The sequence below is a fragment of the Astatotilapia calliptera genome, chromosome 5 (genome assembly GCF_900246225.1).
Source record: "Astatotilapia calliptera chromosome 5, fAstCal1.2, whole genome shotgun sequence".
Classification (NCBI taxonomy): Eukaryota; Metazoa; Chordata; class Actinopteri; order Cichliformes; family Cichlidae; genus Astatotilapia; species Astatotilapia calliptera.
Genome location: NC_039306.1, coordinates 24,150,665 through 24,168,794, shown reverse-complemented (window position 1 = coordinate 24,168,794; position 18,130 = coordinate 24,150,665). Strand labels below are relative to the sequence as shown.

At 40.6% G+C, this 18,130-nt stretch overlaps 1 protein-coding gene and 1 non-coding gene across 2 annotated transcripts; one reads left to right on the top strand and one right to left on the bottom strand.

Annotated features, from left to right (window-relative positions):
* Positions 1-400: 400 nt before the first annotated feature.
* Positions 401-9,930, bottom strand: ccdc3b (coiled-coil domain containing 3b). Its single transcript, XM_026168349.1, has 3 exons — positions 9,135-9,930; positions 5,440-5,614; positions 401-1,869 (listed from the first exon to the last, which is right to left on the bottom strand). The coding sequence occupies exons 1-3, from the start codon at positions 9,491-9,493 to the stop codon at positions 1,576-1,578; spliced, it is 828 nt and encodes a 275-aa protein (XP_026024134.1). The 5' UTR covers positions 9,494-9,930; the 3' UTR covers positions 401-1,575.
* A 5,286-nt stretch (positions 9,931-15,216) lies between these two features.
* On the top strand, positions 15,217-15,289 carry trnak-uuu (transfer RNA lysine (anticodon UUU)). The gene has a single exon. It is a non-coding gene; the product is annotated as a tRNA-Lys (tRNA).
* Positions 15,290-18,130: the final 2,841 nt, after the last annotated feature.

Here is an 18,130-nt window from a genome sequence, read left to right as displayed (position 1 = left end):
AGGTTTCCTGTAGGTGTTTTTCTTTGGACATTGGCTTCTTTTTCACTCATTATCAGCTCAGTCTTTGTACCTGACCATGTTATGTTTTTTTTTATTCAGAACTGGTGGAATTATAAATGCAGAAAAGTACCATCACATTTTCATCCATCATGCAATAGCATCTGTAAGGCATCTGATTTGCAACAGCTTGATTTTTTCGGCATGACAAAGATCACAAATACACTGCTAATGAAGTAAAAGCAAAAAAACAAACAAAAAAAAAACACAGGGAAACTCTATCAGTCATGGATTGGCCTCCACAGAGCCCCACTCGGTTTTTGGCAATGTGTTGAAAAGAGGAAAATGATGAAGCATAAAGATCTGATTGACAAATGAAATAAAAACCTCTGACAACTGCAACTTTCTGTAAAAATTAATTTATTCCAAAAAGCTACAGTCACTATTACAAAAGCTATTGTATCGGCGAGGCAAGCCAGGTGTTTACATTGTAGAGAGAGCAAGATCATATCAAAAGCAAATACAGAATGTATAACAAAAGCAACCTTTTTTTTCTGACACAGAAAAAGCCAATCCCGTACCATGCCAGGCTCACTGGCTGGAATTAATGGGTGCTCAGCACCCTGTTATATACGAAAATGACACTTTGATTCAGTACAAATCACAGATTAATGTGAACTTGGAAAAATGCACTCTTGGGAGAAACCCCCCCACAAACAAATACTGAATTTAAAAATATTTTTCACACCTTATTCTTTGGTATATTTGTTGCTCCTCGTAAAGAGAACTAGATCAATATGCAGGCCTGTAACCACTTACCCCACACATGCTTATTTTAGCTCACCATCTTGCACAGCCAGTAATTGTGAGCATCTGAAGTCAACCTAATGCCATGCACTTACAAACTTCTGAGTTAATAAAAGGTTATTTGTACCTCAGCACTCGCAGGAAACATAGGATCATTTAAAACAATACATGCCACACTGTCACATATCCTCTCAAAAGTCAACGTTTGATTTGAAGAATTTTGACAGCAAAACCAAGAAAAAAAACCAAACAAATTCTAAAATGTATACAATGCTTGTGTCCAGCACAGAAACAAGAAATATCAGATTTAGATATTTCATTTCCAATGTTTGAACATTATCTCCCTGTTGTTTGGGCATTCAAAAGCTTTGAACTATGAGCTTTCTAGTAGTTGTTTGTGCGGCCACTTGAAATAAACTGAAACGGTACACACTGGTATAAGTTGTGGGTAGGTTAGGTGACAGTACAGTCGTGCAGAGAAACAATGATGTCACTGGCACAGATCAACTGAACCACAAACTAAAGAGTGAGGCACTAAACTTTGTTGCATGAGCAAAGCAGAGGAATCATCCTGCGGGTTAAAATGAATGCTTCTTTGGAAATAAGGCGAATCTTGTGGAAGACATGAAGAATACAGTGGCTTTCATGCTTATTCAGAGTTCTTAGATCTTTCTGTCACCTCGCCCAACATTTCACTTGCTATTGTTTCAGTTTGATCTGCCACTAATGCTTCACAGAGAGCACTTCTCCGTTAGTTAACAGGAAGAAGCTCTAATTTTTTAGCTTTTTGGAGAGGGCCTTTTTAATCGGCTGGTTCTTTTGGTCCTGGGTCGTGTCCTGATCGGGGTGACTTTGCGGCTTCTTCGATTCGTAAATCTGTTTGAAGCTGAGGGTTTGCTGCTCTTTTGTTGTTTCTCGCTGAGCCTGGCGTAGCAGACGTTTCATGGTCTTCACCTTTTCCCTCAGGTGGCCGTTGGCTTTCTCCAAGGAACGCACTTTCTGGGAGAGGGTCCTCACCCTCTCTTCCTCCTCAAACAGAGCCTTCTGCACGGTGGAGCACAGCAACTGCGAGGAGAAGGAAAACAGAGCCAAATACGTTTGTATTACCTGAAAAAGCACGAGATGTCTTACACTAGGTAAACGTGAAAGGTTACAGTTAATCTCTCATTATTCCAGTGTTAGCCTTATTCTGCAGGCTTTCCCACAAATTTTCATCCTGCGCTGCAACTTGAGTGAAATCATAGTTGGCGCTTTATCCCACAATGAATCATGCTAAATGCTAGAGTCAAGTCAAATCTCTCTGTGATACATTTAAGATGTAACACCTACTAGATCTGTTGCTCTTGATGCCAGAATCTAATGAGAGAATCATTCATGTTTTTAGTGCCAACAGCTCATAGGTCTTCCAGTGTTTTAGCTTTTGTATAAACAGCAGAGAATTTCTCGCTGTGTAACTGTGGCAGTGAACTGTTTTAAGCATTATCGTGTAGCACAAGTCCCACTCTTTATGTAATACTGTGGGCAACGGTGCAGCTCTATAGCAACTAGGGAAAAATTGTTACACAACATACTTTTCCCATTTCAGTGAGACACCACTGTGAGATGGAACCTGTGACAGACATCCAAAGGCCTGGACCATTCCTGGGTGAAAAAACGAGCTCCAGATGCTTCAGAATGCATGCCTGTCTGCTTGAGTGTGGATTTCCGTAGCAGATCCTAATGCTTCCACACGGGCCAGCATGAAACACTGATGTAAATTCTCCTTCATCAGATAACCACCACTCATGGTTTTTCAGGAAATGTTAAAAATGTGCTGCCGGCTGCCTGCCCACATCGCTGCTTAGTACATTACTTCTCGTTATATTAGCTGTGGGTTTTGCCCATGTGCTCTTCCATATGTCCCAGAGCGAATTCTGTGGAAATATTAAACTTTACAATGCAAAGAATGAAGTTTAGGAGCTAAAAGAAATGTTTTATGAAGCATAAAGTGTAAAGTGGCACATCTATGTTTTTGTGCACACGTTCAGTTAGAGGTGGACCAAAAGCAAACCTGCTGAACCTAGAACGGCGCCATGGATGGATTAGATGATAGCAGCTAGTGCGAAAAATTCATAAGTGTAATTCATCTTCAACATACTTTGTATTAAACTGTTAAAGTCTTTTGGGAAATGAGCTTGGAGAGACATGACATTCAAATTTGTATAATCAGGATTTGGGAGATATGGTTTTTCGGTTAGATAAACATCTCTCCTGTATGACACATGGTGTCAAACTACAGTTGTAAGGATTTATAAGAACGACGGGAAAAAAACTTTCAGCTTCTGCAAAATTTTCTAGTTGATTGCCATCAAGTGAAAAACTGATAAAATTAAGATGATTTAATTACAATTGTTAATTATATGTTTGTTTTTAATATCTATTTAGATTTAATGTAAGGGACAAAATTTGTGTGTGTTGTTTTTATTTGTACACCGACTCCTCCTACACAATAAAGAGCTGAGCAACCAAACTTGGCACACAGGTACATCTTAGGCCCCCAAAGGGCTCAATTTAGTGATTGTCATGTCATCAGGTTGCCTGGCAGACACATACGAGTGTGCTAAAATCAACTGTTTTTGTCTTTGCGTACGTACATTACCTCAAAAAAGCATCGTATCATTTTACCTTCACGCCTAACAGCACAAACCGGCCAAACATACTGTAGCTTGGGCATGTCGTAGTGCATTAAATATATTCTGATGTTTAAACCCCAGAATGGCTCAAGCTCAACATGCAACACTGTTAAAAAGATCCTGCCTGCCTCTTCTGTGAACCACACTTTTCTTCTTTCTTTCTGCATTTTTTCTAAAGTTTCTCTAAAATGCATCCAACCAGCACAGACAATATCCAGGACTTCTAATGTGTCTGATCTAAATCTGTTTTAACCTAATTACTGAAGCAGTGTAGGATGATCTTGGCACAGAGCTTTGAATGTCCTTCATTAAACCTGGAGATCTATTCCTGAAGACTACTTAAAGAAATGACAAGAAAGCTTGATGAGAGAGTTCAGGGTGTGTTGAAGAATAAAGGTGCTCATAATAAATATTGACTTTCAAGCGTGTTAAAGTTTTTGGTGTGTATATTGTATTTTTTTTTTCAGATGTCTCAATAAATCACTTCCCTATGTCACATATTCCTAAGAAAATATAAAGAAATGAGAGGCAGCTTGAGACTTTTGCACAGTTGGACCGTATGCAACCTGAAGCTGCGGTCTTCCTACATTGTGTGATCAGTGTTGGCTCTGTGTCCTATCACTGGCTCAAGACTGTTTTTGGCCCGTTAACACTAATATTTCACCATCAGTGTGAGAAACAAAACTGTGGGAAAATCCCTGCTTCTTAAAATAATGTTTATGTTACTAATAACGTTTAGTGTTAAATCACAACATGACGTCACCCCATCTGATTTACTCCGGTTGACACTGGACTATAAGATGCAGGACATATTATCCAGTCTGATTTGACTTCAGGTCAACTGTCCAAACAGCGGTCGCTGAGTAGCACTAAAAGCAAAGTCTGTTTTTATTTTGCTAGAAGGAAATTTAATCACCAGAGTGATATAACAAAGCGGCACCGATATCAAGACGTCACTCTGTAATTATAATCACAAGCCGGATCAAAAGAAAAAAAAAGTTTTCCATTAATGGAAATACAAAACTATGTTTTCTTTTCTTTTTTTCTTTTTTTTTAACCCATGGCAGATTCTTTCTTTTATGAGTAGTCAGCAAATGAAAACCAGACAGGAGTGAACTGATCTGAACCAGGGGGGGGCGGGGGGGCTTATGCCAAAAGGTTTAAATTCATTAAAGGAGATAAAAGAGCAGTGAGCGGCTGGAAACCCCTTCAAAACTGACTCAGTCGAGGTTTAGGAGAAGCACGTGTAGACACAAACATGCTTTAATCATTTCAGCAGTGACAGCAGGGGCGTGAAGCGGAGACTGAGCTGGTTCATTAAGGTCATGTTATAATCTCATGTGCATCATTAGAAGCATTACAAGAGTAAGAGTGTGGCACTGCTACACCACCGATCTGCAATCATGAGCTTTTTTTTGTAGAAAATGGCCACTTACTTTATGTAGCGACTTTATTCAGGATTCTTTGTATGTTTTTGTCCTTTGTCCCAATTTTTATCTAGCCCAGTGGTTCTCGAGCCACTGCAGGGATGGCACGTTTGCTGATGCTATTACGCTAACCTTCATTTAAGTAAAGTTCTACTGCTGGATGCAGGCTGTAAATTGTGGGGTGTGAGGAATCAACCTTTGTCAGCCCCTGAAACGAGGCGTGCCAGAAAAAAGTTTGAGCACCGCTGATCTAGCCAAACCTAAAGAAACGTGCTTCTGGTTTCCCATGCTGTAAGAACACATTAAGGTCCTTTGAACAGGATGTCAAACTGAATACTTTTCACATTTACCACAATGCTTGTGGCTATCATGTCCTATAGTATACTTTTTTGCCTGAAGTACTATGTGGGAAGCCACCAGAACTTGCAGCAGCTAAATGAGAAAAACACGCCCCTTCTCACTAACTGGATTTAAACAGATGACTTCAAGAGAGTCAAACATCAAGTCTCTCTTGGTGGGTCTGAGTATCTGCATACCCGGCTGTCCTCCTGAGCCTCCCACTCCGGGGTAAAGGTGTGGACTTGAGTTCCAGGCGTGCAGTTGGAAAACTGGAAGAGGCTAGCAAACATGCGGTGATTCTCTGCGGTGTCGATAAAGATGGGGTCCTGAAAGTTCACTCCGTGGGGGACGATGTTGTAATTCTCATCCATCCTGCATGACAGAAAGGGGAAAGAGTCTGTTGATACAGCGACGAGCAAGAGTGAAATGTGGGCTTTCAGTAAAAAAAAACAAAAAACCTCAAATGTGTGGAAACAAACAGATGCACGCAGACAGAAGAATAGATTGTGTAACATTTAATTATCACCAGAAGTCCACTCAAAGCAAATAAATGGACTTGTGCAAAAATCGCTATAAGCATTTTGCACAAGTCCACTCAGTCAATGTTTGTTTGTTGTCTGAGAATTTAGGCATTTAGTATTTGTATGATTTTCATATATACAATTTCTTTATCTGGGGGAAAAAAAGAAACACATCTCTAGAGAATTGTTAACAGGTCTTGTTCTATTTTTATGCAAATTGAAGCATTATGCGGATGACTCAAACCAGCGAATGACAAGCCAAAGGCTTTTACAAAACATGTTTCATATCTTCAGGAAGTCTTGAAGCAGTGGGTTTCCATACATCTGGATTCCATCTCATATCCCTCAAGGGACATCAAAAGTTTGGCTGTCCCTATAGGAAGCTGTGTGGGTGTGTGTTGTATATGTGGGTATCTGTGTGTATGTTGAAAGAGCGAGAAGAAAGCTGATGTTTTGCTTCAACAGAAGATGTCAAAGGTGAGATGTAATCACAGTCGCTGTGAGGTCTGAAGAAATGAAAATCCTTTTTCTTTTTTCTTTTTTCACAGAGTATCGGTTTAGTACATGATCGAGAGTGCAAAAGCAGCATGCGTACTTCAAAAACCTTACTTTGAGTAAAAGTAAGTATAGCTTTCTCCTCCTTCAAGGCTCGGTGTTAGGTTACCTCATTTTTAATGTAAAAGTTACAAATCCTGAAAAAAATGAACTATAAGCTAAGGTTTTTGCATCGAACATATGGCTAAAGCAGAACACTCAATCTGTCTCATTTAAAGGTCCCGAGGGAGGTCTTCAGTTGCATTTTTCTCCATGCTCAGCTCTGTCCAGGGAGCTTATACTCATGATTGATTGGAAATACTATTTTAGTCAGAGACTATGCTTTTGGGGCTTTTGCAACAGGAAATGAACATCCACTGGAGACTGTGATGAGAAGTTTTCAGTTTGGACTTGATACTATAGTGTCTGGGACTTGATGTTGTACTCCACTAAAACTAAACTGATCTGTTTCAGGTTCAGGAAACAGGAGGTGCCTCGACCTCGCACATAGCAGAACATGCAAACACAATTTGTTTAAGCCATATGTCATCTCCCATCTAAACCATTTGATTTAATACTCTCTAAATATTTGGTTGCTGTGGTGTCAAACACCACACGAAACTGAGACTAAAATCTATTTCTTCTTTTTTTTAGGGTGCTAAAAGAATCGTTGGAAAATAAATCGATTTGCTACGTTTGCAATCACCAGGAAACTTAGTTGGATTGTTTAAATATGTAAATATGAAGCTACTAACAGCATAACAGCATATGGCTTCGAATAATCATCCTCTCACTCACCAGGCCTGTGCTTTCCAGAAGAAGTAAAGGGTGTTCTTCTCCCCCACTTTCGCCAAGTGCACGCTCACAGGGGATTTTTGGATCTTTCTATTAATGCTTTATGTCTTGCTTAGTCACACACTTCCTTTGACTTTAGGAAATGCTGCTCCTGGCCAGCCAATTAACCCCCAGATTGCATCACCCCCTGTTAAACTGTAAGGTGAAATTTTCAGGCTTTGTTCTGATCTCTGCAATTTTTTTTTACATGAAGTTACGAGTCTTGCCACACACTGTCATTTGATATGTTGTTATGACAGTGTAATAACTGTTCCCATCCCAGTAATTACTTGGGTTCTTGAGCTTTTTTTGTTTTTTTTAAAAACCATCTGTTAAAAGCAGTACACTGGCAGTCTTTCAATCCTAGATGCCCTGAAGTTAAAGGAAAATGTGGGCAAACATATTTGGGGGTTTTCCTCCATTATATCTTTGGTAAACATTGACAAAGACCACTGTATTGCTTTACTGAAGTAATCATGGCTTTTTAATTATCTTCAGGTCTCCACTTAAACACAACTCTGTTGCGACTTGCTCTAGGAAGTTTCCGATAGCGGTCACCTGCCCCGATTACAGGGATAACATCCGGATGGTTTTCACCATCGCAACAGGGGGACGGCAAAGCCGTCCCTGAAGGTGTGATTAACTCAGACTAGTAAAAAAAATCATATGAAAGTCTTTTTGCTATCACCACTCACAGCAAAACACTATCACACATGTGCACGTAATTCTGCATATATGAGGTGTAACATGTGCTATAAAACATTATTGTTGTTGGCTCTGCCACATACCCTCATGTGGGACAGACAAACTTTAAACTTGAGGAATGCATTTTTAGTACCCCTCTCTGAATATCCTGTCTCTTCATCTGTAAGGCGTGTCAGCACACGCTCCTTTTGTCAGGTGACACACTGGTGCATATATGGAGGACAAAAGGTGGTCGTATTGACCGCTGGTGTGCTCATAACTCTTCACAAATTCTTTGTAATTTACCTTCAAGCTCTTGGAAATGTCTGGCTCTGTAATTACACTAGCTGGAACTTTCAACAGACGTTTCCTGAGCAACAGTGTTGTTTCTGTCCAACACAGACATTTAGGAATTAACTTGTTGCATACTTTTCTTTTCTTTTCTTGTCTTTTTTTTTTTAAATCTGGAAATTGGTTGGTTATTCGGCACATTAACCAAATTTGGGATGGTGTCACAGACAGATAATGACTGAAAGAGAATATGCTGTATGGGGGACAGGTGCCAGTTATCTGCCTTTGAGTGAACTTCGAGTGCGAATTCACTAAATCTGTCAACAATACTTTGTTTCCATGACAGATCTCAGCACAGGCCTGATGAGGTGCTGGTTTTCATTGGAAAGAGTGCTACGTGACATCTGTGGATTTTGCATTATTCATAGAGAATAAATCACATCTGCACTTAATGAGGATGAAGAAAACTTAAACCTGCTAGTGATCATTATTTTTCATCATATAAAGCAATGACATGGCTATTGACTAAACCTTTTGTTCTTCTATTCTTTAAATATTTAACTGTCTCTTGTGTCAAAGAGGACCTAAGAAAAAGATGGACAGGTAGCCAACTTAGTCAGGTAATCATCTTCTGATTCTGATGTAATGCAGTCAAATGCACATTTAAGCGTCTTTTTGACCTGTAGGAGATCATCTGTCAGGGACAAAACACACACTGCATATTTTAGTGTAAACATATAAAATCCTTAAACGCTGTCTCCCTTTGTCTATATTTCCACATTGAATATATAGGATGTGTGAAATTAAATGCAACATTTGAGCTAAGCATCTTGTACAGGAGGGCCCGATTCCTAGTGTATCGTTTACAGTCTTCTTACCAAATTAAACTAGGCGCTTGCAACTTAGGTGAGCATGGTGTTAAAGTCTTAGGAGTGAAGCTTAACTGAGACTGGCATCAAATCAGACTACAGCTATCTGTTATCACGCGTGATTAATGCCATACCAACTTTATTCATCTGTGAGTTCACCTTAGGAAGAAGTAGTAGTTGTTGTCTTTGGTGACGCTGTAGGAGAAGCAGGGGAAGTAACCGAGGCCGGTGACATTAAACCTGGAACCCGCAGGAACCTCCAGCATGCTGCCCCACGCCTGATCGCACAGGAGCTCAATCTCGGCGGAGAAGAGCAGGTCAGTGTCGTGCTGCCACGGCAGATAGTTATACACGCTGTACGACTCCTTGTGCAGCGCCAGCACCTTGGCAAACACGATGATCTCGGCCAGCTCGGCACGGCACGCTTCCGTCTGCGGTCTCCAGTCATGGGGTAGCTGACACCCCCAGCTCCCCTCGGGACGGACGGCTGCAAAAATAAACGCCAAAATAATCCACATGTTGTGACAACGAGGAGACAACCGTGAGTCAGGGAGGCGCACCAAGGCGCGCAGTGCTGGTGATGGATGAAATCACTGAGGGAAAAGAAGAAGAAAAAAAAGCTGCAGGGATTTCGCTACAGGCGCATACTTCCACCAATGCACAATTAATATTTAGTTTCAGAGTAAGTTACTTAGGAAAAAATTTTTTTTTGAGCAACAAATTAATCCCGTGTATCCTTCACCGTGGTCCTACTACTGCCTCCAGCCACAATTCTTTGCAAGTGGACCAGCCCATTCACCTCAGCATCCCCCTGTAAAAACGCTGCCTCTCACCTTTAGGATGGCAGCAGGAGGAGCAAAGACAAAAAAAGGTGCTCTTTCAGTTTCAAACCTACATTTTCCTGTGAAAACACAATAAAGGCACCTTCAGTGCTGGTAAACTCGGGTATTTAAAGCAGCAAACCCATCGTGAAATCCCAGCAAACAATAGAAGATTACGGGTTTTAATTGAAACTCACTAAAGAAAGAATAGTGGCGCCCTCTAGTGACTATCCGCAAGATAGCAGAGGTAGAACTGGAAAAGAGTTGATAACCTATACCAGTTGCATGTCAGTGGCAAATATCCAGCATCCATCTATCCATTAATCGTGGGGACCGCAGGCTAAGAAGGAAAGCCCAGACCTCCCACCCACTCCAGCTCATCCGCGGAAACACTGAGGCCGAGAGTCCTGGGAGGCCTCCCTCCCGCTAGGACATGGAGGGAACACCTCGCCTAGGAGGCATTCAAGTAAGACGAACGTTCCACCCCAGCTGGCTCCATGCGATGTGGAGGAGTAGCGGCTCAGATCTGAGTTCCTCTCATTTACATGAATTATGCGGATAGTTTTATAAATGTCGATGATTTTACACAAACGAACCCAGTGTGGTTACAGAAATCTTTAGATGGAGTCATAATTGCTCTGAAAGATCTCTCTCAATCTGACGCATTGCTGTGCGAAGTGTAATTCATTTACAACTGTTAAAGTTGTATAATGAGAATTCCCAGTTTTGGGAGTATTTCCTATTTTCATTTCATACAACAGCAGCTTCCAAATGAGTTCTGCACAAATCCTGTATAATAAGGAAAAAACAACTGCTTTAACATAAATAGAAACTGATTCAGTCAGAGTAAATTTGTTTTTCTTTTATAACCTTTCACACACTATTGAAGAATTGCAGATTTGAACATTAGGTTTTAAAGGTCCATGACTTAATGACCTTCTACCACAATAGCTTCGTACAGAGTCAGTTAGACTGAGTCGCTCCTCAAACAAAGCTACTACTTTTTTCTCCTTTGGATAACTTTTATGTGTTTGAGAATATTTTATAACTCTTAAACCTTTCCGAGTATAGCTCTGATGTGCTCCTTCGCACAGTTCTTACTTCCCTGTCGCTCTGCAAATCCATCAAATTCTTGTTGTCCCTGTGGGATTACTGCTGGGGATGGTGGTGGGCGTGGGTATTTCTCAGGTAACAAACACAAAGTAGCAGCACCTGAAAGGGGGCACAGTATTCCAGCGTATGACAGTCTGCAAGAAGACATGGCGGTAAAGCTGCTGATTGTGATGCTCACGGTCAACTACATCTGTGACGGAGGTGAAATGTTTTTACGATAGGACAGAATATTTACATCTAGAGGAAATTCGGTGTTAAATTAATGTATCTGCCTCACCTGTTTGTGTGGCAGCACTGTTGAGAAAATCAACAGCGTCTGACTTTTTGCAAAAAACAAGAGAGGAGGAACCATCAAGGTGTTTCCCCGGAGGCTGCAGCAGCACCGAGCTCAGTGAGGCTGAAGAGCTGATAGACGTGAACGCAGGAAATGTAAGTAAGGAGGAAAGTGCCACAGATTTACGCCCACACTTGTAGCTTATGTTTACTTTGATTTTAACAACTGCTTCTCTGATAGTAGACAATACAGACTATTTTGGAACTCTCAGCACGAAACGAGTGAAACATCTTCACATGCTAAAATGTTATTGTTAGAAAATGAGCTGAATAACCAGCACATTTCAGATAAGGGAATTTAAGGGAGATAAGGGAATTTATGCTGAGACATTCTGTACTAATTACTGATGCATTTCCTTTTCATTGTTTCGTTTTAAACTGCATGTAGAGTGTATGTCATCTACAGATCTTTCACACCACAATCCTCTCTGCAGTCCTCAAAAAACAAAAAACAAACAAACAAACAAAAAAAACCCCAAAACAAGTGTAAATGTCAGTAGCTGCAGACACTGTGAAGAGAAATATTTTAGGTAAAAGTAGGCCATGTCCCCATTTGGCCAGATGGACTTGAGATTCTATCCACACGAAAATAAACCTAAAGAACAAAGACAATGCCCAGAAACTGGACTCCTAAGTTGAGAAGCACTCCTCTGTTTAACCGGCATAATGTGTAACTTAGTCAAGCAAGGCACTGAGACATGTATCATTACCGTGTTCCTGCATACCAGGCCTGGAATCTGAAGACACCGCAAAGCCCATTAACACTGACTTTGTTACTTAGTGCATTTGCTACACGTATCAGATAACCAGCGTGAAAGCCAGCAGAGAGGTGGAATGTGATTAAGTGGGCTGTCTGTCATGTTGTACACTTGGGTATTTGTTGTGTTGCTTTGCATAAATCTAACCCATACAGCATTATTATTATTAACAGAGACCTCTGCTAGAGAGAGCTCATGAATATAACAACTCATTTACAGGAGGAGAGTTCCAGCCTGCGGTATAATGGAGATGCTTCCCAGAAGGACATAAACTATGTAAGCTGTAATTACTTGAAGTTGAATCCTGCATTTATTATCCTATTAAAAAGAGCAAAAATTTTTTACAATTCACAAGAGGTTTGTGAGTAGAGCCTGGCTGAAATACTGTTGTCCTGTAGCAGAGCCCTGGGAAGGAAACTGTGGTGGATGAAGGATCTGGGATGTAGCGAAGAGAGAGCAGAGCACAAGATGACCGTGTTGTTATTGGACAAAAGGAAGCTTGGGTTTGATTGATGATGTTTGATTACACCGACAAAAAAAATATACAAAAATGATTACAGCAGAATATTATCAGTAGTCTTTAATGAAATACAGCATAGAGGCATGACATATTTGACTAATTTTGCATGTTATTACCAGATACAGATATGTGTGCACTATTGAAAGTCAAGTCTTCAAACCAATAATCATCTTTCACGCCACCTTTGTGTTGTGTTTCTCAGCTCACGTAATTTTTCAGTGTTGTTTTATTCCCTCATAAACTGAGATCTACAACTGTGGTCAGAAGTTTACATATACTCATCATGGGCTTAAATGTTATGGTAATTTGGTGCTTTTAATGTATTCTTTAAATTCTCTTATTCTTATTCTTTTGTTTTCAAAGTGGAATAATTGTAAAGGTGTAGTTGAAGAATGTGGAGGGAGCCCTCAGCCCGATTTGCAAAATCAAATAAAGCGTGCACATATTAAGCAGCAGCTTTAGTTTACCTCAGTTTTAAAAATAACACATTGACGACACACTGCAAAGTTTTAGGTTTTGAAATAAAGAAGAGAGCTTCTTTCCACATTGAACAAAGGATCCACAAAAGAAGTTTCAGGGGTTTAAATGTACTTAATGAACTGATTCTGATGCCTGGGGCTAGAAATGATTAATCCCAAGACTGAAAGTCAAACATCTGCTGTGCACCAACCAACCACCCTCAGTGAGATGGCTGGGCTTAGGCTGAGCTGTTTGGCTCAGGAAGGAGTAAATCTGGAGTCCAATTAATGGAACAAGACCTCAGGTGTGGTATACAGACACTTTCTATTTAGAAAATCTGTCTATAAATGAGAGCTGATTTACTACTGTAGCTACCTTTGACAAAACTGGGACCCAGTTAAGATGATTCAGCTGCAACACAAGACATATTATTCTCTAAGGTTAAAAAAAAAAAAAAAAAAAAAAAAAGAGAAGGAAGGGTTGGCTAAGGGCTTGAAGTATCAGGAGAGCTACTCTTACAAGAAATAGAGTAGATGTAGAGATACATACACCGGAGTACCGAATGGACTCAGGTGCAGACCAAGGTTTCCTTTCAAAAGACAAGTCAGTAGTTTGTTTGTTTTTACAGAAAACGTGTGATATATACAAAGTGCAGAGCTCCAGGAATCTGTGGGGGAAGAAAGGGAGAAGTCCACATATGAATGCTCCTTCGCTGTTTCTCCACACTCCTCGTCAGACACTCATACTTTTTGTCCCACACGCACTTCGCCACTCAGCCGCTCTCAGACAATCCAGGACAGGAAACAGGAACAGTTCCAGGGGAATCTATATACAGGAGAAAATGGTCAGAAACAAGTTAGCGCTTTGCACAGAATAAACAGGTTTCAGGCGAGCTGATGACAGAATAATAATCAGTCTTCGCTTTACGCACAGAAATTTGTCCAGATTATTTGATACTACGTAGAGGAGATGATTAATTATTCAATTTATTTACTTTTTTTTTTACACAACATTATTTTGAAATTAGTCTATAATTTAGTAGATGCGAATTAGCCTAGCTGTTTCTTGCTAGCAACACCCTATTTTCCTGCCTTTCCTGGAAATTCACTTGAGATGTAATGCTGCCACCCTGCGACAGACTGGCGACCTGTCCAGGGTGTACCCCGCCTTTCGCCCTATGCCAGCTGGGATAGGCTCCAGCGCCCCCCGCGACCCTGAAAAGGATAAGCGGAAGCGAATGGATGGATGGATGTAATGCTGCCATGAAATTGAAAATGAAGTTATATTTTTCATGAAACAGTAAAATTTCTTCTTCTAAATTCTAATATTAGTATTGTTTTCTGTGTTCTAATGTGAATAAAATATGGATGTATAGTGTTTGCGCATGTAATATAAATAATGAGTCAGAATCCGCTTTACAAACATTTTGTATGATAGGAGTAAGTTAAGTAAATTTATGGATTTTACATTGAGTGACCCATACAGCAATAGTACTTACACAATACATTATTGTAAACAAACCACGGCGGACACGTCCACATTTTTATGCTCTTCAGCATATAGTTGTTATCACTTCACACAGCTGCAGCTTTCAAGCTCGCAACTGAACGCTTCACCAACAAAAACTGACACAGGCAGCGCACAACTTTTTGTGACCTTGACATTTGAAGCAAAGTCCAAGCAGCTTGCAAACATCCACCTTGGGTTTCTCGATATGTCAAACTTTAACTTTTTTTCTATCGTACTTTGGGTGGGACAACATTTTAGACTGAAGATTTAAAGGACCCTAGTTCGATCCTGGGTTTCGGCAAAGCTATTTTGGTCACCATCTAGGGCTTGGTAGGTTTGTTGGTAGGACTTCATTATACGGCCTACAACTACGTGGATCATTGCCATCAAATGAGAAAACAAACACAGATGGTGCAGCTTGCAAACATCCATCAAGTGGAGGTGGAATTTGAAGAAGGTCCTCCTTCAGAAGCTCCCAGGCCTCACCCATTATACCATTGACTTACCTAGGGCTTGGTAGGTTGGGTGATCACACGTCATAATACAGCCTAGCGATGTTTCCCCTAGAATCAAATCCTTCCCTTGGCTCTTGTCTGAAATGACCATTTAATAATATCTAACTGCAAATCCTCACCAGTACCTACAGTAAAATGAGAGGATAAGAGATCACGTTTTTACAGAAAAGAAAGACAATATGTGTCCCAGAGGACAAACATGTGACTGTTGTTACCTGGGTAGCTCAGATGGAAGAGCATCAGACTTTTAATCTGAGGGTCCAGGGTTCAAGTCCCTGTCCAGGTGTCTCCTTTGGATCCTTGCCCTTCCATGGCTTTACCTAACAAGCTCAGTTGTTCTTGATAGTTCTGTGACCTCATTGTCATCTTTAACAAAGTCCATAGACTGCAGGTGGGATGACGATGTGGGATTTGTGGATATCAGGGACAGAGGCCTCTTTTAGATAATCCCACCGTACAAGATCTGTAAAGAATCTTTCCCTGCCCCTCGGTCCTACTCACCGCCAGTTGGTTCTCAGCTCAGCTCCTTTGCGAAACCTGGTGTCTAAGACATGCCAATCTCACCAAATCCGCCCTGGGTTTCTCGACACGTTAAACTTTCACTTTTTTTCTGTCTTACTTTAGGTGGGACAACATTTAAGCCGTTCAGAGTTGGACTTGGTGGTGTGTTTTGGATCATTGTCCTACTACAGAACCTAAGTGCGCTTCAGCTTCAGGTCAATGAACAGATTACCATACATTCTCCTTTAGGATGTTTTGGTAGACACCACAGCAAGTCCTCCAGGTCCTGAGGCAGCAAAACAGCGCCAGACCAACAAACTACCACCACCATATTTTACTGTTGATATGGTGTTCCTTTTCTGAGATGCTGTGTTACTTTTACGCCAGATGTAATGGGACACACATCTTCCGAAAGGTTGAAAAGTCTTGGACTAAAAAGACAAAAGTTAGAGTATTACTTGAATACTTGTCTTGTCCAAGTATTGAGGACCATCAAGATGTTTTCTGGACTGAAATGAGCCTTTATGTTCCTTTTGCTCAGTAGTGGATTTTCTCTTGGAACTCTACCATAAGAAAGAGACTGGGCAAAAATGTCAGAGTCATGAACAGTAACCTTAACTGACACAAATGAAGCCTGAGTTCTTTAAATGTGGTTCTGGGGTCTTTTGTGACTTCTCAGATGAGTAGTCACTGCTCTCTCACTTAATTTTGGTAAGTCAGCCTGGAAACCATTGTTTCCTGTTTTAACAATTTGTAGATAATGGCTCTCACTGTGGTTGGCTGAGGTCCCACAGCTTTATAACCTTTTCCTGACTGATAGCATGGCAGCATTGTGCCGCTGATACAAAGAATGATACTTATGGAGATTTTTTTTTTTAAAAAGAAGAAGAAGAAAAAAGTACATCAACAACATAGCTAATTTTTAGAACTGATTTATACATCTCCTGGTGTATAATCAGTGTTGAGAGTAACATGTTCCAAAGTAATGTGGTTTTAAGTGTCATTAAACTCTAATTATAATAACACTTTTCTGTAACGTTCTATCCACTCTCTTCCACCTATCAGGGTTACTGGAGCCTACCCCAGCTGTAATAGAGTGAGAAGCAGGGTACACCCTGCATGGGTCACCAGCCTGGGGCAAGACTAACACACAGAGACAGACAACCGTTTGCACACACATTCACGCCTATGGGCAATTTAGATTCACCAATTCACGTAACCTGTCAGGGCGTTGGGTGTTTTGACCCAGCATTGTGAGTTTATTGTTTTTTTGTAACTTTTCTATTATAAAGATGATTTAATTTCACAACTGTGGGTACACACCTCGCACTGGTCACCTGGCCGTCACATAAACCCAGTAACTGCATGTCATTGAACTGTGGGAGGAAACGAGAGCACCCAGAGAGAACCCATGCAGACACGGGGAGAACATGCAAACTCCACACAGAAAGACCCTGGCCAAGTGGTGGAGCTCGGGGACTTCTTGCTGTAAGGCAACAGTGCTAACCACCATGACAACATGCTGTTCAAACAAGTTATTGGTTACAGACTGTAACCAATAACTTGATTTCCAAGTTATTTGCACACCTGGCGGGTAGAAAGACAAAGTCAAACAATTTTGCTTTTTTTCCTCCAAATTTGGATTACAATCAGGCAATTTCAGTTAATTCAGCAGAAGGAGCTACAATTTTTGATGAGTGGAGATATGGGGTAATATTTATATTAGGTAAAAGAAGTAGCGGGTCATGGTAAAGTAAAAAGTGTGTTTAGGACAGAAGTCATAACATTGGCTTTTTATTTTCATTGCTAACACAAAGCTTACACATAACCCACAGTGACCCACAGCTGTGTGTACATCAACCCCAGTGCAGGAGCCAGAAACTGGGTCATCAGTAGGTAACAAAAGCACTAATGGACAGTCACGCTTGTAGTGCTGTACGTTTCATTCTTCCTTTTCCTACAATAGAATCATTGTGGCAGTTGGTTTGAAATTTCTTTGGAGTGTCTTTCAACTCAGAATTTTTTTCCTTGTCAAATGTGGATATCCTTCTGTTGTAACCCCTGCTTATCAAAGCATGAAGTTAACTGTATCACAGAAATCACAGTTATCATCCTGAGAAATAATACGTATAATAAGTATTAAACTTCAAACTTTGAAGGACCCAGGTGCGGACACAGACAAACGAGGCAAAATGTTTACTGAACTCAAAGTGAGCCTTTATTAGGGCCGGTAAACAGTAAAGCAAAAATAAACAAACATAAACTATGGCAATGACCTAAACAAAGTGCCTAAACTGGGAAACAACTAAAGACGAAGACAAACTAAGACTCTGACTTGAACTGTAACTATGAGCTATGAACACGACATGAAAAAGCAAAGAACAGAATTCTGGACTGGTACATGAAAGACTATGAAAACATGACAGGAGCAGATTACTATGAACATGACCAGAACAGAGACTGAAAAACTATGAATCATGACGTGTCGCTAGAGTGACAGGAATGGTAACAGATGACGCGGCACAGATAGGGGACCTAGCTTCTATCGGATATTTATATAGAGATCCTCCAGCTTCAAACTGTATTACCCTTCAAGGACCTGCAGTTCAAAAAAGCGCCCCTCCGA